The 26,264-nt window shown below is 43.4% G+C and overlaps 1 protein-coding gene across 1 annotated transcript in view; it reads left to right on the forward strand.

The window, feature by feature from the left end:
* USP13 (ubiquitin specific peptidase 13) overlaps positions 1-26,264 on the forward strand; it is a 132,893-nt gene that overhangs the window by 70,262 nt on the left and 36,367 nt on the right. The window contains exons 8-13 of the mRNA XM_030822852.1: positions 285-472; positions 7,680-7,751; positions 8,111-8,204; positions 17,781-17,906; positions 19,738-19,891; positions 22,539-22,713. Of these exons, the coding sequence (XP_030678712.1) occupies positions 285-472; positions 7,680-7,751; positions 8,111-8,204; positions 17,781-17,906; positions 19,738-19,891; positions 22,539-22,713 (809 nt within the window). The remainder of the gene's footprint in view (positions 1-284; positions 473-7,679; positions 7,752-8,110; positions 8,205-17,780; positions 17,907-19,737; positions 19,892-22,538; positions 22,714-26,264) is intronic.

Below are 26,264 nucleotides of genomic sequence, written 5' to 3' on the forward strand. Positions count from 1 at the left end.
TTAAAATCTTTTTCATACGTGTTTTAAAAATTGTGGTAAAATATAATATAAAAGCTACCATTTTAACTATTTTTAAGCGTGCAGTTCTCTGGCATTATGTACATTCAGATTGTTGTGCCACCATCACCATCTCTCAGTCTTTTTTATTTGCATTGTTTATTTCTCTATGTAATTGGGGAAAAAAATGACAGAAACATCCTATGCTATTAGAAATAATTAATGGGACATAAACTTTGAATGGGAATCACATTTAAAGTTGTTTTTCTTCAATGACTTTGTCTCAGACAGAGAATGGGCTCCAGGACAATGACATCAAGCCGAGGGTCAGTGAGTGGGAAGTGATCCAGGAGTCGGGCACGAAGCTGAAGCCAATGTATGGTCCTGGCTACACGGGTCTGAAGAACCTGGGCAACAGCTGCTATCTCAGCTCTGTCATGCAGGCCATCTTCAGCATCCCAGAATTCCAGAGAGCGTAAGTGCCTTCCATGCAGACCAGGGCATGCGGCGCCTCCCTGCCCCATCTGGGTCCAGTCCACTCAGTGTGCGCTGCGAAGCCCATCTTTATTGCTTCAGGACAGTTTGCCACCTTTTCTCTGGCCTGCCTTCTACAGAGACTGGGTGAGAACACTTGCCAGGTATTAATGAGGATCAGGTGAGATAAGAAGAGCTTCGTGGCTGGGCTCAGTGTCTAACGCCTGTAATCCCAGCACTTTGGGAGGCCGAGGCGGGCAGATCATGAGGTCAGGAGTTCAAGACCAGCCTGACCAACATGATGAAACCCGTCTCTACTAAAAATACAAAAATTAGCCAGGGGTGGTGGCACATGCCTGTAATTCCAGCTACTCAGGAGGCTGAGGCAGGATCGCTTGAACTTGGGAGGCAGAGGTTGCAGTGAGCCGAGACATGCCGCTGGACTCCAGCCTAGGTGACAAAGCGAGACTCTGTCTCAAAAAAAAAAGAAGAGCTTCGTAAACTCAAAAACACCATACAGGGGTTTGTTATTAATAATGGTTTCTGCTTTTTGACCATCACCCTATGTACCAAGAATATATTAATCATTAATCTTCACAGCAGATCTGCCAATTCCCTCCTATAGATGTGCTAGGAGAGATCCAGTGATTGGTCTGGTTAGTGTCTCTCTTGTGGTGGACTGGAATTTCCTCAAGGATTTAGGGCTTTCATTTTTTGCTACTTAAAGTGTGGTTCATAGACTAGTGCTGCTCCTTATACTGCTGGATGTGGGCCTGCAATGAGACAAGTTTGGAAATCGAGAGTGAGCATTGGGAAGTTGTAACAATTTGACATTGCTGTTGTGACTTACAAGTGGCATTTCATTTTTCTAATAATTTCTTGTAATTGAGGTTTTTAACTTTTTAATTATTATGGGTACATAACAGGTGTATATATTTATGGGGTATATGTGATATTCTGATACAGGCATGCAATGTGTAATAATCACATTGGGGCAATTGGGGTATTCATCACCTCAAGCATTTGTCATTTCTTTGTATTAGGAACATTCCAATTTCACTCTTTTAGTTATTTTAAAATATACGACAAATTATTGTTGACTATAGTCACCCTATTGTGCTATCAAATACTAGATCTTGTTCTTTCTAATTATACTTTTTTACCCATTAACCATCCTAATTGTATTTTTAAAAGGTATCATCTGTCTGAGTTGAAATAAAAAAACTGACCCTTTACCACAGATAATTTAGGAGGCACTGATTTAGGTGCTCCCTGACTGTGCTTGTTCAAGACTGCCTTCCTCCTCCTACACCGAGGGGCACAGCAGCTATGTCTGTGGCTGTTCTCTTCCTTGGGTGTACTGAGGACAGGGAGCTATAGAGCCCGGGAGCTGTGGCTGGTGCACTCTCAGGCAGCCACTGCCTAAGTGTAGAGAATCATCCTAGTGTGTTCCAGAGGCAGGTTTCCACCTTCGTTTAAGTGTGGAAGAGGACATGTGTGTGCTGAGACAGGCAGACGACATGCCAGGAATAGTCCAGGTCATGTTTTACCCATGTGGAGTTGAAATCCTAATGGCTGTAGTGGAGGTTCATCAAAAGTATGTCACATACCCTTCTCTTTCCTCTCTTGGTGTTTGGAGACGTACCTCTTGCTGTTTTCTGGCTTTGAAAATTTATGATTCATTTTCCATGACTATTTTTCCTTTTTTTCATCCAGCCAATAGAGAGTGAGTTCTTTTCTGCTAAGCAGTGTGCTGAGTGTGTGGGGGTCAGTGGTGAACAGAAGGACATGGTCCTCACCCCCAGGCATGAAGTAAGCAGGAGATACAGGCATTAAGAAAATAATCATAGTAACAACTACATGCTTATAAACATGGTACGTTCCATGAAGGAGAAAGGAGGGAGGTGGTCAGAGAGGAGCCTATGAAGAAGGGACACACATCGTGATGCACGTGTGGGAGGAGTGAAAACAGAGGCTTTGTGTTTTTGAGAATTTAGTGTTTGAATCTCTCCCTAGTCTTGTTTCAAGAGTTTTAGAATTTTATATTATCTAACATTTTACATTCTCGTTTTATTTTCTAAACATTTACTGGATATATTAGAACCTGAGCAATGAACTGTTCATACATGTCTTCAGTCTTTTCTTCCTTTGACCAAATATCACTGGATTGAAATACTTGTTCTTCTCACCTCTTTTTCCCCAGCAGGTCTAACTCAGTGTAGTTAGATCCAGCAGCAGCGTCTTCATTTTGAAAGTAGAAAAAGTGACTCAGGGCCTGGCATGGTGGCCCACACCTATAAATGCAATACTTTGGGAGGTTGAGGCAGGAGGATTACTTGAAGCCAGGAGTTTGAGACCAGCCTAAGCAGCAAAGTTAGATCCTATCTCTACAAAAACAAAAAAAAAAAAAAAAAGCCGGGTGTGCTAGTGCACACCTGTAGTCCCAGCTAGTAGGGAGGCTGAGGTGGGAGGATTGCTTGAGCCCAGGAGTCTGAGGTTGCAGTGAGCTGTGGTTGTGCCACTGTACTCCAGCCTGGGCAACAGAGTGAGATCCTGTCTTTAAAAAAATAATAAGAACGCCAGGTGCAGTGGCTCATACCTGTAATCCTAGCACTTTGGGAGGCCGAGGTGGACAGATCACCTGAGGTCAGGGGTTTGAGACTAGCCTGGCCAACATGGTGAAACCCTGTCTCTACTAAAAATATAAAAATTAGCCGGGCGTGGTGGTGCATGCCTATAATACCAGCTACTCGGGAGGCTGAGGCAGGAGAATTGCTTGAGCCCAGGAGGCAGAGGTTGCAGTGAGCCGAGATTACTCTACTGCACTCCAGCCTGGGTGATGGAGTGAGACTCTGTCTCAAGAAAAAAAGAAAAGAAATAATAATAAGAAGAAAATTAAATAAAGGAAAAATAAAAGAAAAATGACTCAGAAAGATTAAATGGCTTATGAACAGCCATAGCGCAATTTGGGAACTTGACCTGATTCCTTGGTACCCTGTCTGCCACTTGAACCTAGTTTACATTTCAAAATAATTTTTATTGAGGATCGAATCTAAATAAACTGATATACAAATGGAATGACAACCAAGATAGATTGCTAGATAGTGAAACAACATCTTTTTAAGAATTGCTAGATTACAAACAGGAGGTATAACATCTATGAAAATTATCTAGTGTTACTTCTGCATTTTAATTTAATTTTGTTACAATGGAAGATTTCCTTCATCAGTTAGAAAAGGGATATACATTGATACCAAAATGGACTTCTGTCTTTTTCACCCTGACCTCAGGTGCCAGCAAAGTGAACTTTTCTGACATCAAAGATTTATTCTTGGCTGGGCATGGTGGCTCACACCTGTAATCCTAGCACTTTGGGAGTCTGAGATGGGCAGATCACTTGAGGACAGGAGTTCGAGACCAGCCTGGCCAACATGGCAAAACCCCGCTCTACTAAAAAATTAGCCAGGTGCGGTGGTGAGCGCCTGTAATACTGGCTACTCGGGAGGGTGAGGCAGGAGAATTGCTTGAAGCTGGGAGGCAGAGGTTGCAGTAAGCCCAGATCGTGCCACTGTACTCCAGCCTGGGCAAGAGAGTGAGATGCTGTCTTGAAAAAATAAAATTCATTCTCTTTACTCTTCTATCTTGCCTTAAAGCATAAGCCTATTCACTAGTGTTCATCTTTCCAGTGAGTTTTTTTTGTCTTGTCAGGTTTTGAGATGTGATTAAAACTGGATTATAAGAGAGCTCCGGAGTTCATCATGTTATATATTGTTAGGAATTCTTCAGTGTGGCCCCTGCATCTAAATAGTTTATCTCTGAAGTTTGGTTTATGTCTTATTTGTCCTTTGAATGGGACTGGCCCAAAGAAGCATGTTCTGTTAATTTTCATGTAGGCACATAATCTGAGCTACAGCTTCTGAGTTTGTGGACAGCAGGTGCCTAGAAGTTTCTAGTAGTTAGGGAATGCAATTAGAGGTAATTGCCAAGTAATAGTGTATCATGGTTGTTTGCTAGGGTTTCATTGCCAAAATGCCTTTTCTGTTTGGTTATTGGTACTCAGTTATGGAAGTTAATTGTGTGATTGTGTGACATAAATGTATTCATTGAACAAATATTTATTGAGTGTCTTTTACATGTCAGATGCTGTTCTTGTGCTGGAGATGCAGTGATTTAGATAAAGTTGCTGCCTTCATGAGATGACATTCTAGTATATAATCTCCAGAAAGACAGATACTAAACAAGATGTATTAGTCTGTTCTCATGCTGCTAATAAAGACATACTCAAGACTGGGTAATTTATAAAGGAAAGCGGTTTAACTGACCCACAGTTCCACATGGCTATGGAGGCCTCACAATCATGGCAGAGGGCAAATGAGGAGCAAAGTCACGTCTTGCATGGTGGCAGGCAAGAGCTTGTGCACTTGTGCAGGGGAACTCTCATTTATAAAACCATCAGATCTCCTGAGACTTATTCACTCTCACGAGAACAGCATGGAAAGACCTCCTCCATGATTCAGTTACCTCCCACAGGGTCCCTCCCACCACACATGGGAATTATGGGAGCTACAATTCAAGATGAGATTTGGGTGGGGACACAGCCAAACCATATCACAAGTAAATTATAAAATTGCAAATAGTGATGCATGCTAAGAAGAAAGTCAGTCAGAAGCAGATGGTAGGGAGTGAGGAAGGGTGGGGGTGGCCCCTCTTGTTTTTTTTTTTTTTTAATATTTCAAGTCATCATCCTTTATTGTCTCATGAATTTTCACTATCCTTTACCAAATTAATTTTGTGTCCATCAAATAATGCAAACATAAGTAGAATGCTGTAAAGTAATATTACATAGTATTTTGTTTTGTGCTTTGTAATATGGCTTTTTAATAGAGACACAACTTATTATATTTCTAAACTAGCCTCATTGATTGTAATCTCAGCTCTCTTGAGCAGTGCTAATTGGAGTGCCATTTCCAAATGGTGAGACTAAGAGGACTAGTCGGGTCTCGGGAGGCAACTTGTCAACAGGCTTGAGAAGGAGCTGCCAAGCAAGAATCTGTGAGACAGCATCCCAGGAAAAAGACAGCAGAAGGCATGACCTTGAGACATGAGCAAGTCTATCATGCCCTGGGGCGGCAAGAGGGACAAGTGGCGGGGATGTTGTGGGCTGGGGGAACATGGTGGCAGGTGAGGTCAGAGAAGTGGGCAGAGTGGGGCACATGAAGGGCTGGAGAAAGGGATCTGCTTTTGGATTCTTCTTCCTAGAGCTTTCAGGCTAGAAAGTCAAAGACAATGGGGAAAGAACAACTCAAAGTAGAGGGTGTGAAATGGGACGTGAATTTAAGAAGTGAAAGGAGTGATTGTGCATTATGATTGGAGATCAGTGTTAAAGCTGGCTTTGCTCTGTCAGGATAAGCTTGCTAGGAGGGATTATAGAGTGCTCCAGGGGCAATGGATGGGCAGACACAGCCAGCAGAGTGGTTCTGAACTTGGCCTGGTGTGAGGCTGCGTGGGTCCATTCTGGGCCTCATTACTCCCTCCCTGGTAGGCTTTTTTTTTTGAGATAGCGTCTTGCTCTGTCACCCAGGCTGGAGTGCAGTGGTACAATCACAGCTCACTGCAGCCTTGACCTCCTGGGCTCAGGCAATCCTCCCACCTTAGCCTCTCGAGTAGCTGCAGTTATAGGTATGTACCACTGCACCCAGCTACTTTTAAAATTTTTTTGTAGAGATGGGGTCTCATTTTGTTGTCCAGGCTGGTCTTGACTCTTGGGTTCAAGCAATCATCCCTCCTTGGCTTCCAAAAGTACTGGGATTGCAGGTGGCTTGGAGACTTTGGAAGCTACCTAATGAATTTGCATCCCAATTTCTCACCTCTCAAATGGGGATAATGATAACAACAATCTCTTCCTCATATGGTTGCAATGAAGACTCAACTGGCTAATATAGGAAGCCTTCCAGAAAACAGTAGCTGTCACTGCTATTGCCATTATTATTCATTTTGAGATTATTGGAACAATTTTTAATGTTAAAGAGAAAAATTACCCAAACACTTGTTAAAGATTATAAGACAGACTTTATTCAAGGGGGTCCATGGCCGTAGGTATAGGAGCACTGCAACAGGTCCTGGCAGTGGGGGAGACATTGGACTCAACTCTGATTCCAACAAGGTCAAGTGGGGATTTATAAACAAGGAGTTGGGTGGGGCCAGGGGATGGAAAATCACAAAGAAGAAATATCAAGGATTAGCGGTTTCTGGCTACCCAGACTTAATGGGATTACTGTTGAAGGTAGGCCAGGCTGGTCAGACAGCAAGGATGGGTGATTTTCACTAAACTGACTTAGCAGGATGCTTACTTAAACTGGATCTACAAGGACAGAGAGGGAAGCCCAAGGACAGACCCAATCAAGCAGAGGCTTCAGAGGAGCCTGACGACATTTTGGTTTAAGTCAAGTCTTGTCCCTAACTGTAGTGTTGCCTTTTTTTTGTTTTGTTTTGTTTTGTTTTGTTTTTTTGAGACAGAGTCTTGCTCTGTCACCCAGGCTGGAGTCTGATGGCGTGATCTTGGCTCACTGCAACCTCCACCTCCAGGGTTCAAGCAGTTCTCCTGCCTCAGCCTCCCGAGTAGCTGGGATTCCAGGCATGTGCCACTGCACCCGGCTATTTTTTGCATTCTTAGTAGAGACGGGGTTTTGCCGTGTTAGCTAGGCTGGTCTCAAACTCCTGACCTCAGGTGATCCACCCACCTCAGCCTCCCAAAGTGCTGGGATTACAGGTGTGAGCCGTGGTGCCTGGCCTCTGTACCACTGTCCTCGAGGTGGTGATTATTGTGATGGCTTAGCCAGCGGTTCTTAACTCTGGTTGCATGTTAGAATCACTCAGGGAACTTTTAAAAGAAATTCCAAATCCCAGGCCTCAGTCTTGAGCAATGAAATTGGAACATTTAGGGGTGCTTCTGGCTTTAGTATATGTAAAAGAAACTCTTTGGGTGAATCTAGCTTACAACGAGTGTTGAGACCCACTGACAGAAGCATAAATGTTTCAGGAAGATCATGAGTGCTGGTAGGGGTAGAATCTCAGGAAAAACTTTTCTTCAGGCAGATTATTTAGTTTGACAAAGGGGCAAGAAGGTCTTAGCAAGAAATTCGATGGCTTGTTTTGGTTCTGTTCTTCTTGCAGTTACTATGTTTTAACTATTGCCTCTCATTTTCTAGGTATGTAGGAAACCTTCCCAGAATATTTGACTACTCACCTTTAGATCCAACACAAGATTTCAACACACAGATGTAAGTGCCAGATTTGTATTTTTTTTTTTTTTTTAGAAAAAGCATCCAATAAAATGTTCGTAGTGGTTATCTCTGGGTTGCAAAATTAAAGACAATTCTTTATGTATTTTTAAAAAAGTGTTCCAAAATGAGAATATGTTAACTTTTATAAGAAGATAAAGTTATCTACAAAGTACTAAAGAAAATTTGAAACTGGTATCAGTATGAAGCAGAATCAAATAAATAAGTTATTTGTGTGTAATCCAGATCAAATGCTCCACCTAACAGCTGTTGTACTTATTGATATTCATAGATAAATTTAATATTGCTATGGAAAAACAACAATGACCTTTTTGTTTTTGTTTCTCTGTCCTGGCCAGGACTAAGTTGGGACATGGCCTTCTCTCAGGCCAGTATTCAAAGCCTCCAGTGAAATCTGAACTCATTGAACAGGTGATGAAGGAGGAGCACAAGGTATGTGTCCGAGCGTTTGCCATGTTGACATGTAGGTAGGGAGGAGCTTTAGAATGTGGGTTTCCTATGATTTGGCACATGGTGGCCATAAATTTAGCAAGCTGTAAGAATAGTAATGTCATTTCAGTGTCTAGGGTGCCTGTCTGTATGCTCTTAAAAATTGTGACAAGGAATAGCCAGGGTTGTGTTTATAGAGACAGTTGTTTCATGGATTATACATGTGTGCCATCATTAACCATCTTTAGAAACAGTATTCTTTATAAAACAGAGCTGAGATCGAAGGACTAAATCTCATAAAAATATAAACATTTTCCCTTAGTAACACAGTCTCGGCACTTACAGTGTCTTCCTTTTCCTAAGCCTCAACTTTGTTGGCTAGAGTTTCTCAAGAGTCTGGTTGTTAAAAAACAACACACAGGGTCAGGCATGGTGGCTCACGCCTATAATCCCAGCACTTTGGGAGGCTGAGGGGGGCAGATCACCTGAGGTTGGGAGTTCGAGACCAGCCTGGCCAACATGGTGAAACCCTGTCTCTACTAAAAATACAAAAATTAGCTGGGCGTGGTGGCACACGCCTGTAATCCCAGCTACTCAGGAAGCTGAAGTGGGAGAATTGCTTGAACCAGGAGGTTGCAGTGAGTTGAAATTGTGCCACTGCACTCCAGCCTGGGCGACAGAGTAAGACTCCATATCAAACAAACAAAAAACAACACATAGATTCCTCAGTCCCTCCGTGGGACTGAAGAATCAGAATTTCAGGGGAGGGCTTGGCATTCCTCAGGTTTGGTAAGCTGCGGGGTGGTTCTTAAGCAGGCTCAAGTAGGAGAAACTCTGTGGGCCAGTCGTTATTAATTAATAGAACCACTGAAAGATGGGCTTGATCTTTTAATGGCCAGACCTGCATTTCCACTGGACCCTCCCTGTGCTGCTTGTTGTACAACTCCAGAGGGTACTACTCATAACTTGGTGTTTTTGAGTGGTGCCCTTGGAATTGTGTAGTACACAGCTTACACATCTGTGTTTGGCATCGTCCTCTCCCGTTGCCACAGATGCCCTGAGTGGAACGCATGCCCCACTTCCCCACCACCTGCTCTGGCTTCCCAGTATCCTGTCTTGACTTACTGGGCAGGCTTGTTCAGTTCTGTGTCTTAAGTGTTTATCTTAAGGCAGTCCTTCTTAGCTAATACCTGTAGACTGAGAGCAAGAATCAACAGTGAATAAATACCCTCTTGTTCATAAGGAAGCCAGCTAGTTGTGGAAATGGAGCAAGCAAGAGAAGGGAGATTATGAAAAGAACATATAGAGGCAGCCTTGGGGGTGGGGAGAAAGAAGTAGGTTGTGAAGAGGGTGGAGAGGGAAACAGACATTCTGAATGGCAAGCCCAGGAGACCAGAGTGGTATGGGAATAGGAAGAACTGAAGTTCTCAAGTTGCATTGTTACCCAGCACTGTAAGATAACAAGGTCCTTATCCACCAGAGGCTGGAAGGCTCCCATATGAGATACAGTTGAGGAGGTGGCTTGAGGGTAGGGCTGGAGTATGGGGTTATCCAGGCTTCTTCTACTTCTGTGCTTCTGTGAAACTTTGAAGAGGTGATTGTGGATAAACCTCGGTCCAAAATTGTGTTATGATTGTATTGGTTCTGAGTTCTCATCCAGGTGGTGTCACTTCTTGCATGGCTCTTCTGGGGCAGGGTCCATGCTCTCTGGTGGTGGTGAAGGAGCTGGGAGTCGGACTCAGGAGCCTGGCTTTCCCTTCTGGTTCTGCAAGGAGCTGTGTGACTATGGGCAAGTCATGCCACCTTCCAATCTCACCATTCAAGTGGCAGAATTGATCTAGGTAGTGATGGTGAATGTTTTAGGCCCAGGAGTCCCCTTTCTAATGTAAATAAAACCTGTGGACCTTGCGTGACCGTTTCTGTGCTCTTGGGGTCTCCTCATTTGAGAAAATGTGAAATGAAAAATCATCAATTTAGTGCTGTTTGGAAATAAAATTTGGTTTTGTTAATATTACAGTGTCCTTTTATGTTAAAAAAAAAGTTCTTATATGAGCAAGGCACACTATCTATGTAGTCTACAAGTAGTATCTGTTTGGAGCCCTTGTCTCTCTTCCCGCATTGGATTCGGTGGCTGTAGTGTAGTAGCTCTTTACATCTCCAGGGTCTGAGGCTTGTAGGTGGGAGCCACTGCTCTGGATCAAGGTGTGTGACCTGGAAGCACTTGGGCCATCTCTGGGATGTGTTTTGGTTGGTCCACACATAAAATCTAAATTTCCATCTTCTCTTAACCACTCAGAACGTCTGACAGTCCCAGGCCCGCGATGACAGCTGGGGCCAAGGGGCAGCCCACCCTTCACACAGGACACACAGTCCCCAGCTGGCTCCGGTCCCTTTGTGACTCATGACCTGACTGGGACTCTGGGTATTTGGATTTGTGACCCTTGATCTAGATGACTTGTGAAATCCTTTCCAGCCCTCAGGTGCCACGATCTAGTGGTCTTGAAGAAAGAATCCTGATTATGAGAAGTATATAGTGTGCATCTAGGCAGGGGCAGGGAAGGCCCGTCCAGCTGGGTGGAAGACAAGTATCTTTGGTTCAGCATCGGTAATATTTCTTTAACACTCAAATAGAGCTCACATTGACCATGATTTTCCTTGTGGCCCTGGGGGTGTCCGTTTCAAGCTGTTCCTTGAATAGACAGTTTATAGCAAAAATCTTCACTTTCCTTGACAGTGGAAGGAATTAGTTTCTCAGGCATCAGGATTTTCACTGGCAAACTGGTTTCAAAGGAACCAATTTGTGAGACTCTTTTCTTTTCTCAGTTATCAGAAGCCCTTTGGAAGGATGGTCCTGTCCCAGGCCTCTGGTGTTTGTGACTTGCAGATGAGCCTGAAATGCCCCAAGAGAGGGAAAGAAGATTCACTGAAACAGAAAAGGGGATAGATGATGAGAGGAATGTATGGTGGCGGGGAGACAGCATGAAGGATGGGTCAGAGCCAAGTGGCAGTAACACCTTTTTACAGGGCCACCACTACGCATGATCTTAATAACTAGCATCACATAGTGCTTGCAAAGGGCCAGACTCTTCCTGTATGTTCACTGATGCAGAAACAGATGCACAGAAGCCTTGCCCAAAGTTACAAAGCCAGTGAGTGGCAGAGCTGGGAATTGTATCAGGCAGTTTGGCTCTGGAGTCTGTGTTTTTGATCACTGCATTATCCTACTTCCCTAACAGTTGTTCCAAGACTTATTTCAGGCTCCCAGTGTCTCAGTGTGTGGATGGTGGCAGGTGGATGACAAAAGGGGGCATTTGAAGTTTGCAGAATTAGCAGGTAGCCCAGTTATCAGGGTTTCTCACCGGCGTCTTACAAGTTGAGTCATTTCTAGAATATGTACTTCCCGGTATTAAATTAATCTGCTATAAACCAAGGTTAAATCTAGCTTTTTATGTATGCATGCTTAATAAACATTGTCATGCATAAAAAGGCAGCAGTCCCTTTTGTGGTACCGCCATTTTTACTTAAATATGTTGAATTGAATTTTAAGATTAACTTGCACTTGCAATAGATAATAGTTACTATAAAAGGGTATTTTTTTCTTCAAAAAATATTTTCTCTATCTTTATGCATTCTAAGGCAGTGCTTTCAAATGTTTTAAAGCTGAACACTCTACCTCATTTCTTCCTCCAAAGATAACATATTTTAAATAACTCTGTATTCTGAATAAGCTGCATTTCTTAAGCGATAATTTATTTGATTTCTCATCTAAATAATCCTCGACACATAATTGCTGGTCTCAACTTTTTATCAACATGAGATAACCAGTGTTCTGCTTCAAGATGATGTAATTTTAGCTGTGAACATAAGAGCTTTGTTTCCCTTAACCTCTATTTTCCTAGGTTAGACACATGTAACCTTTCTGATTCACCTTTGAAATATGAGTAATAGCTTGGGAATGCCCCTGTCCTCTTAGCTTGGAGATTTGGGGTTTGGGCCTGGGTTAAACACTTACTGGTCCAAGGTTTATTGTTTAAAGTTAAAAATTTAAATCAACAGATTTCATACACTTTTGTTTTAGGGACAGGCAGACATGTGTCTATCTTCCTTTTATCCTGTGGTTTAAAAGTGTCTGTGCAAGTATTGCTCTGATGTGATAAAAGCCTCAGTCTTGCTGCTTGCTTATTAATTAAAGCATTCGGCTCAGGGCAGTATGGTGGACTGTGTCTGGCTGTCTGTGTGGTGCACTCTGTTAAACAGAAAGTCCTGCGTAAGCATTTGGGAGAGATTCTGAACACTGAAGGCCTGCCTCTAATTTTAGCTGATCTGTTTTGCAATTGCTGATGGAGAAAGTAAGTACAGTATCTTATTAATATGACAGGTTCCTTAGTTGGGTGCTATTTTGGTGACTTCCTGGGTCTCTGTATTATAAAGTTAGTGGTCAGGACTAGCCATTGCCTCAGGTGTCTGAGAGCCAGCTCTCAAGTGAGAGTGTGTGTCCCCTGAAGGCAGGGCTGACTCTTGGTCAAGTTTGGTCTCTGCCTCTCATCTTGTGAGGTGTTGGGCCCATAGGGGACACTCAGGTGATGTCACTGGCTCATTGCTAAATGGGAAATGTGCTTTCTTTAATTTAATTCTTTGGTTCTTATTTTGGATTTTTGGTTTCTTTTAGGGAACTGCCTTGTCCAGAGCCTGACCTTTTTTTTTCCCAAAGGAAAAATTATTTAAATTTGCATATATATACAAAAGTAGAGAGCAAAATATAATGAATCTCTATGTACCTGATGTGCAGCTTCAATAATCATCCTGCAAATCCAGTTCCACCAGTTTCCCTAAACTCTTCACTCTTCCCTTTCATTTCCTTTCTCCTTTTCTCATTTTTTCTCTTCCTCTCCTTTTCCTTCCCTTCAGTATTTTAACGTAAAATTTAAACAACCTCCTTTTCACCTATAGATATGTAGTTATGCATCTGTAACTATAATACCTTCTTTCTTCTTTTAACATAAATATTGTATTAAAAGTTTAAAGTGTCCAGCCAAGTGTGGTGGCTCACACCTGTAATCCCAGCACTTTGAGAGGCTGAGGCAGGAAGATTGCTTGAAACCAGGACTTTGAGACCAACCTGGGCCACACAGAAAGACCTCTGTCTCTAGAAAAAAAAAATAATAAAATAATTAGCTGGGCACAGTGGCGTGTGTCTGTAATTCTAGATACTTGAGAGGCTGAGGTGGGAGGATCACTTGTGCCCAAGGGTTTGAGGATGCAGTGAGCTGTGATTGCACCATTGCCATCCAGCCTGGGCAACAGCAAGATTTCATCTCTTTAAAAAAAAGGTGTTTAAAGTGTTAAAAGCACAGCAGCAAAATTAACAACCATCCCTTAGTATCACGAATACCTAGTCCATCTTCTGATTTTTCCCTGCATTATCCAAGATATCTTTTTAAAGTCCCCCTCCTTTGCTTTTTGCAAACTATTGGTTTGTTGAAGGAGCTGGACCATTTGCTTTAAGTTTGCTCTAAAGGTTGCTTCCTTGAGGTATTGTTTGACTTGTGTTTCATATAAGGTCATTAGATCCGGAGGCTTCATGAGATTCAGGCTCAACTTTTTCAGAGCCTGACTTTCTAATAACTAGGTGTGAAGTGAGCATATTAATAGTTGAGCATGGGAATTAGTAAGACGTCCCCTCTGAAAGCAGAGAGTAGGCGTGGGCATGGGTGTTAGCAGATGGGGCCAGGTGATGATCAAAGCACTAAGCTTGGAGTAGATGAGTTTGAGCTAAGATGCTCTAACCCAGCTGTGAGCCCCAGGACCTGGTCTGCAGCATGATGTGAAGAGGAGGAGGTAGCATCTGGTTAGGAAACTTTTTCAAATAACTTCTAAATGATCGACAAGTCTCAAGCAATAGCTTGACTGTTGAATAGAGGATTAAGAAAAGTTGGTTAAGGAAAATGAAGAAATGAAATGGTCACAGAAGTGTGGGAGGAGAATGGCTGAGACTGGGCCACAGTCCAGGTATGGGACTGAATTTCTAGTGTTTCCCACCATGGTCTCTGTTGAAACTTCTCCTCCTGGTTGTATGGCCACATGATGGCCCAGAGCAGCAGCTAGCTCTTCAGAATTTACTGGCTTGTTAAACTTTCCAGAGCAGCTGCTTTCTATGGTCTGTGTTGGGGACTGGCAGCCACACGAAACTTGAATCACAGATTATAAGAAATAACACTATCAGCAGCAGGCAGTGAATGCATGCTGATGTGAATGCCTAAACAGAAATGCACAAATGCTGAGGGATTTATTCCAAGTGGTGCCTCCATACTCTTCAAAGTGGAGAAATAACTGTTGGACTGGCTTGTAATGTTGGCCCTAGAGTTGTGTGGGCTTGAAGAAGGGTTATGCAGATTCTTGATGTATTGTCTTCTCTTTAGCAGCTAGTAGGATGGACTCAGCGACCTTAGAAATGAGATGTTGGCACATGTTTACCAAAAACAGCATAAGGACACTAGAGAGAGGGGGTGGAGAGACTTTTTTAGCTTTGTGACCCTGGACATAACACCTCTGTGCCTCAGTTTCCCCATCTGTCAAGTGGAGAAAATCATCATCATCACCACCTCATGGGGTTGGGTGAGTTAAGAAAAAAATATATATAAAGTATTAACAACTGTGCCTGGCACATAGTAGGTATTCATCCAAGCACCTGAGATTTTATAGCTTTCGGTAAATATCTGCTTAATGAGTACATAAATGTTAGCCATTATATGAAGCTAGGGCATTATTATTGCATGCTCGTGTCAGCTGATACTATGTGATATATATCAGCACTGTGAATGAAGAAAGTCACAACTTTTACATAGGTTTCAGGAGGTGCATATACAGGTAGTAAAATTAATTGTCAGGTAGTAAAATTAATTGCGCTTTGGCTAGCGCTGGAAGCACAACTGAAGCCATGTATGTGTGTAAGCTGGTCATTTATATACAGGTTGTCAGTCCTTAGATGCCCAAATGCTGCCACTTTGAGGAATTCTTTGAGAGCTACCAGTGGTGTTTCAGGTCCTCTGTGGTGTTCCCTAACATTTGTTATCGATGTGTGTGTATGTCTCTCATCTCCTCTGTTGTCTGTAAGCTCCTAGAAGGCAGAATCTCCAATAGTGCTCTGCATGAAGCAGGCAGTCACTAAATACTAAATGCCCAGACCAGATTATGTTTTCAGCAAGACAGGGAAATTCATCAGATTTTTATTAGAATACACTGCATAGAACGTGTGTGTTGGAGGGATGTTATATAAGGAGCTGCCTCTTTTTCGCAGGGAGATAAAGGAGTTTTCTCATCACCTGTTGCATATGACTGTGATTCTGCAAACATGTCATGGTCCCCAGACTATAGGCATGGACCTGGATGTCCATGAGAATTCAAGGAGGCGTAAGACATGGCCTCTACCTGCAAAGGCTGCAGAGACAGACCAGAAGCAGGCTGAAAGTTAAAGAAAGTAGAAGGCAGTTTGCAGTTTGTGCACTGGACTTCAGAGGAGAGGAGTATGGTCTGCAAGCTAAGCAAAGGGAGGTTTTATGGAAAAGTGAGTGGGTAGCAGCCACAGCATTTGCAGAGAGGACATAAATTACTTCTTTGGCTCAAATGACAAGGTGAGGTTTGTATGACTGAGACCTAAGTGTGCTTCAGGACCCACTTACTTGTTTTTGCTACAGACAGCCTGGAACTGGAGTTAGAGCCACTCCAGTTAGGCTTTGTTAGCTGCATGGCAGTTGGGTGTAAAGACCACTTTGAGTTGAAAGGCCTATCTGGCACTTCTCTGCCAGTCTCAGCTTCCCAAGTGAAGATAAGACTAGTGCCCACTTTCTAGGGTTACTACGAGTATTAACGAGACAGTAGGTATCACCATTAGTAGATGGGCTGAACTTGGAGGAAACATTTGGGAAACAGCTTTATCAGGTGCACGTCTCTATTGCCAAAGGCAATGTGGAATCTTCCCACCTGCCTCTTCAGAGCATCCTGGGCAGATCCCCTAGAGTCCTTGTGATTTTCTGTAGGTTAGCAGTATTAAAAAGCCAGTTTTAGTCTTCTTCATTCTACCAAGCTCAAGAGTTTCAGAAAACAGCAGTGCTGAAGCGTTAGTGTCAGCATCTATTTTTTTTTTTTTTTTTGGTCAGGTGGGGCAGTTCTTGCTCCACTTATTTGCCTCTTTCCACCCGCTGCTGGCCTCTCCATAGTCAAGGGTCAAGGGGATTGGAGATTAGAGAAGTAGGCAGTCTTTTCACTTACCAAGTGCTGGTGAGCTCCCTCTGGGCTGCCACATGTCTCCTGTCATGGCTGGCTTTTTGTGGGGGAACATTAGTGGTTCTTTAGAGCTGCCTCCCTGCAACTGTTATACCACCCTCGGGGACCTTACAAGGACCTTTCCCTGATGCTCTGTCCAGCTGGCCTCTGCAGCCTTCACCTTCTCCTGCCCTGAGCCTTCTCCACTGGCAGATAGCCCGCCCACTTCTGCAGGGTCCTACATGGGGCATCTGGCTGTCTTCTGATTCTGAGCCGTCCTGCTGGTCCCCCGGGAAATCCAACATTCCCGTCCTGCCAGAGTTGCCCTGCTGCCTGCTCTTGCCCTGCAGCCTCCCTGGCAGCTGCAGCCAGGTGAGGGGCAAGCCCTCTGCAAGCTCCTGGAACTCCCTGCGCTGTGGTCCAGAAACCATACGGGGTGGGCTCATGAGCTTGAGCAGCTCTGCAGTGCTTCACTGGGCCGTGCAATGCCATTTTTCTTTCTTGCAAGTGCTCCATTCTTCAGGAGGGGTCCTCTCCTATACCCTCATGGAAGGGAAGGGGAGATGCTGCAGAGCTCTCCTCTCTTTTATTTATTTATTTATTTATTTATTTATTTATTATTTATACATTTTTTGAGATGGAGTCTTGCTCTTGTTGCCCAAGCTGGAATGCAATGGTGTGATCTTGGGTCACTGCAACCTCCACCTCCTAGGTTCAAGTGATTCTCCTGCCTGATTCTCCTCAGTAGCTGGGATTACAGGCACGCTCCACCATGCCCAGCTAATTTTTTGTATTTTTAATAGAGATGGGCTTTCGCCATGTTGGCTGGGCTGGTCTTGAACTCCTGACCTCAGGTGATCCGCCCGCCTCAGCCTCCCAAAATGCTAGGATTACAGGCATGAGCCAACACACCTGGCCTCTCTTTTAACTTCCATTGGAAAACTCTCCTCCTAAGTCATCTCTAGCCTGCTTTGAGATGGGCTGTGACATTTGGTCACTGTGTAGCAAGTCCGGTGAGAATGAGCCGAGTGCCTGTCTTTAGAAAGTGAGTACTTTCTAAAGTGTGTGTCACTTACTGTCTGTAGTTTTGAGTAAACAGGAACAGTCTCATTCTGTGTTCTTCATAAGGTTCATAGTGCAGGGCCTGGCACATAGTAAATACCCAGCAAGTACAGGCCACTATCATTATTTACCTTCTTTGGGCTGTAGAGTTCTCATTTGGAAAGTGGAGTTTATGGTGGGTTCTTCTTTGCTTGCCGCTTAGGGCTGTTAATTTGCATGAAAGTATCATAAGTCCATTTCATTTTTATACGTTAGCCACAGCAGAACGGGATCTCTCCGCGCATGTTTAAGGCCTTTGTAAGCAAGAGCCACCCGGAATTCTCCTCCAACAGGCAGCAAGATGCCCAGGAATTCTTCTTGCACCTGGTGAATCTAGTAGAGGTGAGTAGTCAGTCTTCACAGATGCTCAGCGGGCTTGTAAGAAGGGTGCCGAGCCACTCAGTGCAGTCCGCTGTGGCTTGATCAGAATGCCTCCCCACTCTCTTCTTGCTTCAGTCTTTCCTGTTGAAGCTGGTTCAGAATCAGCTCCCTGGAAACTCTCTGCTCACTCAGCCCACTTGATGTGACTGCTCTTCACACTCCAGTTTCCAGACACTTGTGGATCTCTGTGCTCCTTTTAACCTGTATGTGTTACAGGAAGGCTTGCAAGTTATTCCATTCACAATTTATTTTTTTGTGGTCTTTGTGACAAAGTTCTTTAAGAGCCCTGCGTGGTATTTGGTGTCCTCCTGCCACTGCTCAAAGATGATGACTCTGCTTACATCAGAATTGAATGCCATTAAAAACATTTTTTTTTTTTTTTTTTTTTGAGACGGAGTCTAGCTCTGTTGGCCAGGCTGGAGTGCAGTGGCATGATCTTGGCTCACGGCAACCTCCGCCTCCTAGGTTCAAGCAATTCTACTGCCTCAGCCTCCTGAGTAGCTGGGATTATAGGTGCCCACCACCACGCCTGGCTAATTTTTGTATTTTTAGTAGAGATGGGGTTTCACCATGTTAGTCAGGCTGGTCTCGAACTCCTGACCTTGTGATCTGCCTGCCTCAGCCTCCCAAAGTGCTGGGATTACAGGTGTGAGCTAGAAAGCCACTGAGAATTCCTGAGTAAAGCCTTGTTTTTTTTTTTCCTGGTTACAACAGTGTTCTTTGTGGAAAATATAGAAAACACAAAGGAGAACATCAAAACCCCCCTTAATGCCACCCCTGCAAACAGCCAGTGTTTTGTTTTGTTTTGTTTTGTTTTGTTTTGTTTTGTTTTGACAGTCTTGCTCTTGTCGCCCAGGCTGGAGTGCAGTGGCACGATCTTGGCCCACTGCAACCTCTGCCTTCCAGGTTCAAGTGATTCTTCTGTTGTTTGTTTCCTTGTTAGAACTAGGCTTCGGTGGTTTCTCTTGTCTGCCTCAGGGTTACTGACTCACATATCTGCTCAGGTCCATGATCTTTTCTAACTCTGTTTATCATTTATTAGTGATAACTTTTTTTTTTTAGAATAAAGCCTCCCGAGTAGCTGGGATTATAGGCACCCACTACCACGCCTGGCTAATTTTTTGTATTTTTAGTAGAGACGGGGTTTCACCATGTTGGCCAGGCTGGTCTCGAACTCCTGACCTCAGATGATCCGCCCGCCTCCACCTCCCAAAGTGCTGGGATTACAGGTGTGAGCCACTGTGCCCGGCCAACAGCCAGCATTCACAGGTTGGCATCTGCCCCTCCCGTCACTTTCCAGGTCTTATGTTAATTCTCTACATGCTCTTCTGTAAGCAGTGTTTTCACTTTTATGTTTTGCCACATCATCACATCTGTTAACAGAGCATAATTTCTATTTTATTTGTACCTAATTTACATGAGTGTATTTACATAATCATATTGTACATGTTTTCATGTTTCTAGGGCAGCCCTTTATTTTTTTCCCTTTCTCTTTTGATTGGCTTCTCCTCCTCCTTTCTTCTCATTCCATGAATTTCTCTCCCATGGTTTTTTAATTTAATAATATTGAAATAGTAATCCATGATGAACTATATTTTATTTTACCAATCCCTGTTTTTGGACTTTAGATAAATTCCAGTGTTTTTCTATGAAAGTGCTTTGTGAATGGGCATGCCCAGAGGAAATGTTTAATAAAGCCAAGTGTTTACACCGGGTTTAGAGTTCATTTTCTACTAAGGCTTAGTGGCTCAATATTCATACATTTACTAACCTGATATAATCCATCCTTCAGAGGAACCGCATCGGCTCAGAAAACCCAAGCGATGTTTTTCGTTTTTTGGTGGAAGAACGCATTCAGTGCTGTCAGACCCGGAAAGTCCGCTACACAGAGAGGGTGGATTACCTGATGCAGTTACCTGTGGCCATGGAGGCGGCAACCAACAAGGGTAACAATTCCAAAGCGGGAAATTGGTACTGTGTGTCTTCATATGGGAAAACCCTCGAATCAGAGAGAATGGTTTAGTTACTGAAGTGTGTCAGGAGTAGACCCAGCCCAGGTGATGTCTGCTTTGCACATCTCTTTTCATCTCTTTGTTAGTTCCCATGTGACTTTTCCTTTGAGAAGAATCAAATGCATCACAGGTTTTATGGAGGCGTTATGGTTGGAACCTACTTCACTGCCTATAAATTTGGCCAACTACTGAGTATGGAGTCAGCATAATTTTGGGGAAAATTATTGGTAATCATGTATGTAGAAAATTCTTTAACACTATCATTTATAAGTTGTGCTATAAAGTCTGAGGGAAATGATCAGGACTGCATTTTTTAAAGTTAGACATTTGAGCAGAGGTCTCTTGAAATAATCCAGCTTTGGCACATGAGTATTTCAGTCACCTCTTCTGGGAGATAAATTGTGTCAGGGTTCTTTGTAAAAGCAAAGCCCATTAGAAGGGTCTCTGGGCTTTGGAAGAGAGAAGGAGGCAGAGATGTGGCACTCATGTTTGGTGCCTTCTCCTTCCATCAGTCTAGGCTGGTTCTTCCTAGGCAGAATAGACAAATGGCATTTCTTTGAATTAACATCGTAGAAGCAAAAAAGACAAAATAGCTACTGGATTGCTCATCTCCTGTGAACCAGTCATTTTTGTAAAGTTCAGCAATTCCACTATGCAGCCATAAAAAGGAATGGATCATGTCCTTTGCACATGGATGAAGCTGGAAGCCCTCATCCTCAGCAAACTAACACAGGAACAGAAAACCAAACACCACATATTCTCACTCATAAGTGGGAGCTGAACATTGAGAACACATGGACACAGGGAGGGGAACATCACACACTGAGGCCTGTTGGTGGGTAGGGGGAAAGGGGAGGGAGCTAGAGGACAGGTCAGTAGGTGCAGCAAACCACCATGGCACACGTATACCTATGTAACAGACCTGCATGTTCTGCACATGTATCCTGTTTTTTTTTTAGAATAAAGAAAAAAAAGTTCAGCAATTCCCTGGATGGCCCTTTTTCCTCTTTCTTGTGTGGGGGGGTCATGGGTCAGTTTATGATGTTAATTGGAAGGTAATGATTATGATGATTTGAGATGAAATGATTTTCATTTTCTATATGCTCATGCAATTTTTGATCAGTTTCAAAAGGGAATGGGAGTCTGTTGTTTGTTTCCTTGTTAGAACTAGGCTTCAGTGGTTTCTGTTGTCTACCTCAGGGTTACTGACTCACATGTCTGTTCAGACCCATGATCTTTTCTAACTCTGTTTATCATTTATTAGTGATAACTACTTTTTTTTTTTTTCAGAAAGGAGATTTATAATTTAGTTTCTGGAATTTGACTGCTGGGAACACCTGATATTAGCAACCTAGATATAAGTACATCATAAACTGATTGGGGACAGGGGAATGAATTTCAAAACATCTAAGATGTGTTTAGGAAAACACATATGTGTGTAAGTGTACTTACAAACTGATAAATCAGGAGCTTTTTTTTTGGGGGGGGGGGCGGGTAATACAAAAGAAATGACCAGAAAGGCCATTCAAATCGATATAAAATTTTGACTACAGGCTAGTTTCCAGGACCAGATCTGCTGGTGCTTAGGAGGTTCCTCTTTTTCCCTTAGTGTTTAATCATTTGAGTAGGAATAGCACAGAGGCCTTCTAGGTTGGTAGTCCTGATGTCTGAGGTGTTGGGTAACCTCCACAGGAAGTTGTCTCGGCAGTGTTGGTTACTGTCATGGGTTGTGTGATGGTGGCTAACTGCAGTTCTGTAGTTATCCTCCTTCTTGGCCTCACAGGGACCCATGACCTCTAATCATAGTTGCTGGTGGAACCAAATCAGAAAATGTCTAACACTGGATCTGGTTCTTGTCAGGCGCTTAGTGGTGGTTCTTTTTGTTTTTTTTTCTGTTTTTTTTTTTTTTTTCCTGCCTTTGGTTATTTTATTTTAAAACAGCTTAAAGTTAACAAGAATGTTTTTATTACTTTTGTGTATGTGTGTGTGCTCATTGGCAAAAATTGATCCCCTTACACAATGTAACATCTCTTTCTGGCCATATCTGTTGGGTTGTGGAGGGAGTGCTGATTAGGGTTTTAAGTCTGGCTTTGTCAATAATTGGCTGGTTTTGACTTTGGGCCTCAGTTCTTCAGCAAGGCAGTGAAGGACTGGGAAGAGGTGAGCCCTTGGACCTTTTCTGGCTATAAAATACTCTGATGTGAAGGCCTTGTTTTGGGCGGATAGCATTTGAATAATCCCAGTATTGGCCTTTGGACAAACCAGGTTCATGGGCATTTATATCACACACAAGGTCTGACCCTCTCACCCACCCAGGCCAGGCCAAGCTCACACTTCCCTCCTGTCAGTCTCAAAAGGAGCATGCAAAAAGATGTGAATGGCTTGATGCTACCTGTCGGTGCAACTCTAAAGACAGCCCCAGAACAGCCTTTCAACAGGTGCATCTGGCTCTGTAAAGGACAACAAATAAGCAACCCTGGCCCAGCCCAGAAGCCTTCAGGGAAGACTGTCCAAAGAGGGTGCTTTTCATTTCCATAGGGTAAGAGCGATTGCAAGGTCATTCATTTGCTCTTTCACCCAGATGAACTGATCGCTTATGAACTAACGAGAAGGGAAGCAGAAGCAAACAGAAGAGCCCTTCCTGAGTTGGTGCGTGCCAAGATACCATTTAGTGCCTGCCTTCAGGCCTTCTCTGAACCAGAAAATGTTGATGATTTCTGGAGCAGTGCCCTACAAGCAAAGTCTGCGGGTGTGAAGTAAGTGTGTGTATGTGTGGTGGCAGTGGGGTGAGGAGGGGCCTTGAGAGGTGGGGACGGGTAAGGGAGAGGGAGTGGGTGTTATTTGTGTCTGTGTGTGTTTGTTCATGTGTGATGGATGGGAGTATGGTTCACACACCCTAATTGTCGTCAAACTTGACTTGTGTGAGACCTGTCCAATAAAACAGGCCTGTGATTTATATTATGTGCTAAGGAGGGGTTTTCTTTTTTCTTTTTTTAAATGTAAGTTTGTGATTTATTCTCTATTAGGAGCCTGCCTGCCTGCCTGCCTGCCTGCCTGCCTGCCTGCCTGCCTGCCTGCCTGCCTTCCTTCCTTCCTTCCTTCCTTCCTTCCTTCCTTCCTTCCCTTCCTTCCTTCCTTCCTTCCTTCCTCCTTCCCTTCCTCCCAACTTTGACCCCACCCCCAGCCCCTCTTCACCAAGAGGATACAGCCAAGAAACAATCCCCTACCCCCAAATAGCAAGAAGACATTATTCCTGAAGAAGTTACAAAAATGCTTAAGACAGGCCTCCATATTTAAACTCCATTGCGCTATATTTTAACTCCATAATTAAAGACTTGGTCTAGAACTTGGTTGGCTATGTTTCTCCTTGGAGACTAGGAGTCTCAGGACATCTCAAAGTGGACAGGAATTCTCCTGAGCATTGTTGAAACAAGCCGCGCAGGGTTTAGTCAGATGTCCTGTTTTCACATTGTGAGGCTGGTTGTCAGACACATAAAAGTTTTTTTTCTCCATCTGCCACCCTAGTTGATTTGATACAGTCGAGTCCTTGCCAACACACTTCATATCACTGCACTTAATTGGAAAAAGTGCTTGCAGTGGCATAAAACAAAGGGAGGTCTGAAAGTTTGGCTCCAGGAGTTTTGCTACGTTCAGATATTCTTTGGCCATTTTTCTTTGAGGCTAAGGTTGAGCTTTTGGCTAACATAAAGGGGGTTAAAGGATGGAACAGCTGGTGCAGGCTGTTTTTACCATGGCCTGAACAGCAGTTCAACATATATATATATATAAAATTTCATATGTATTATTTATATATATAAATATATATAAATAATATATATAATTATATATATAAAATATATATATAAAATTATATATAATATATATAAGTATTATATATATATTTTAGAGGGAGTCTCGCTCTGTCACCCAGGCTGGAGTGCAGTGGCATGATCTTGGCTCACTGCAACCTCTGCCTCCCAAGTTCAAGCAATTCTCCTGTTTCAGCCTCCCGAGTAGCTGGGAATGCAGGCACATGCCACCAAGCCCGGCTAATTTTTGTATTTTTTGTTTGTTTGTTTTTGAGACGGAGTTTTGCTTTTGTTGCCCAGGCTGGAGTGCAGTGGCGCGATCTTGGCTCGCCACAACCTGCACCTCCCGGGCGCCTCCCGGGATTCTCCTGCCTCAGCTTCCCGAGTAGCTGGGATTACAGGCCTGCGCCACCATGCCCGGCTAATTTTGTATTTTTAGTAGAGATGGGGTTTCTCCATGTTGGTCAGGCTGGTCTCGAACTCCCAACCTCAGGTGATCCTCCCGCCTTGGCCTCTCAAAGTGCTGGATTGCAGGTGTGAGCCACCGCACCCAGCAAATTTTTGTTTTTTTAGTGGAGACGGGGTTTCACTATTTAGCCAGGATGATCTTGAACTCCTGACCTCGGGTGATCTGCCCTCCTCAGCCTCCCAAAGTGCTGGGATTACAGGCATGAGCCACCATGTCCGGCCTCAACCTATATTATTTGTTCTCTGTGAAACCCCTCCCTCAGGCTTCTGCTATGTTTCCGATTATAGAGTTCATATGTTAAAAACAGGTAAAGCAAAAACAATTTATTTCAAAAAGGAAAAACAAGCTATATTTGTTAAAATTATTTTTTAAAAGCTCCCTATCCAAGGGAGATTAATAGTAGTTCATTCAGGTATCAGTTGCCCATCACTAGGTGAGTTTTTATCCTAGGACTGCTCAGTTGTAGGTGTGGGTGGTTGTGTGTGTGTATGTTGTGTATGTGTGCACATGTGCATGTGCCTGTTTGTGTCCTTGGAGATAACAGTTGTTGAGTTGTCAAGTTCAGTGTGAGAGACACTTTATTACAACTCAGAGATATCTTTGGGCAGTGAGACCTCTACACACTCTATTAGTGATGGAAGCAATTTTTTAAAATCATTGACAGTAGGTTTAAGACTGATTCCTCAAACATTTATCCTTTTCTCTTTGTGCTTTTGTTCTGAGTCCATTTTGGAGGTGGAAGGTGATTGTGGGGCCTGGAAGCTTCGAAAGCCCCAGGATCAGGTGTGAGCTGCCAGCTGGGGTATTGTTCACTTGCCTGGCCCTCGGCCACCCCTTTCTGCTTTTCAGAAAAGGGGCCTGGTGTCTTAGAAGTGCAGGGTGTGACACACTGTCTGCTCCTGCCTCTCCCTAGAAGTGTCCTGCCAGGAAGCAGCCTTTTCAACACCTGGAAATGGCCCATCTTTAAAACGGGGACTGAGAGGCATTAGCTTTCCACAGAGAGGCAGATTCCCTGAGCCCAGGGCTAGTGGTCAGGAGACCTGGATTCTTCTCCTGTGTCCACCTTCCACCTTAGCTTCTGTCCTGGGGCAAGTCACCGCCCAGTGATTCCATCTGTAATGGAGAAATGATGCTCTCCTGAATTTCTCCTCAGATGCTACAAAATATTCAATTGTAGGCAGTGCTAGCATATCTATCTAGAATCCTCGAGGAGGGGTTTCTGCTTCCTATAGTTCTTACAAGGACCTTTTACCTTTTCCTTTTTGTCTGCATACACACATGCTCTTGCATGTGCCTTTTATATACATGTGAAGAATTAGTACTGGGCGTATCCAGTTGTTATTAATTGAAAACTGGTCCTTGTGGGAAAGAAAAAGATGATGTTAAAGGTAATAAAGCAACTGTCATTTATTGCACATTTGTTATTGCCAGGTCATGTGTCAAGCACTTCCCATCAATTATCATATTTCATCCTCTTAGTAGTCTGAGGTAGGTTCTATTATTTTCTCATTTTATGAAGGAAGAAATAAAAGAAGTAATTGGCCAGTAAGTGGCAGGCATGGGATTCATTCCAGTCTGATTGAGTTCAAACTCTAAATGCCTGTTATCAAGCACCCCCATATTCCTTGTCATACTTGCTTATCCTTACATTTTTGTAGAGCCTTGCTGTTTCTTTATTATGCTTTATCATGTTTCAAATATTGGTTTTGAGAAAACCAGTTGAGTGGATTTCTAAGAGATGTTATTTTTATTTCCAGCAATGTAGGCTGTGATTCAGTCTACGTTTTGTTAATTTGGGGCCTTGGGTTTTTCTTTTGTTACACCCAGAGCCAGAAGACCAGGAAGAGGCAAAAAATGTCCCAAAGATCTTGGTGGATCTTGCGTCAGTATGGGCCAGACATAAAGACCCTTCTCTTAAATGATCATGAACAGACCGTGTCTGGGAAGAATATTAGTGCTTGGAAAGTTTATTCACCCAGCAAATATTATTGCTCACTTAGCATATCCTAGACAACGGGTTGCACAAGAC

Source organism: Nomascus leucogenys, chromosome 11 (assembly GCF_006542625.1).
Source record: "Nomascus leucogenys isolate Asia chromosome 11, Asia_NLE_v1, whole genome shotgun sequence".
Classification (NCBI taxonomy): domain Eukaryota; kingdom Metazoa; phylum Chordata; class Mammalia; order Primates; family Hylobatidae; genus Nomascus; species Nomascus leucogenys.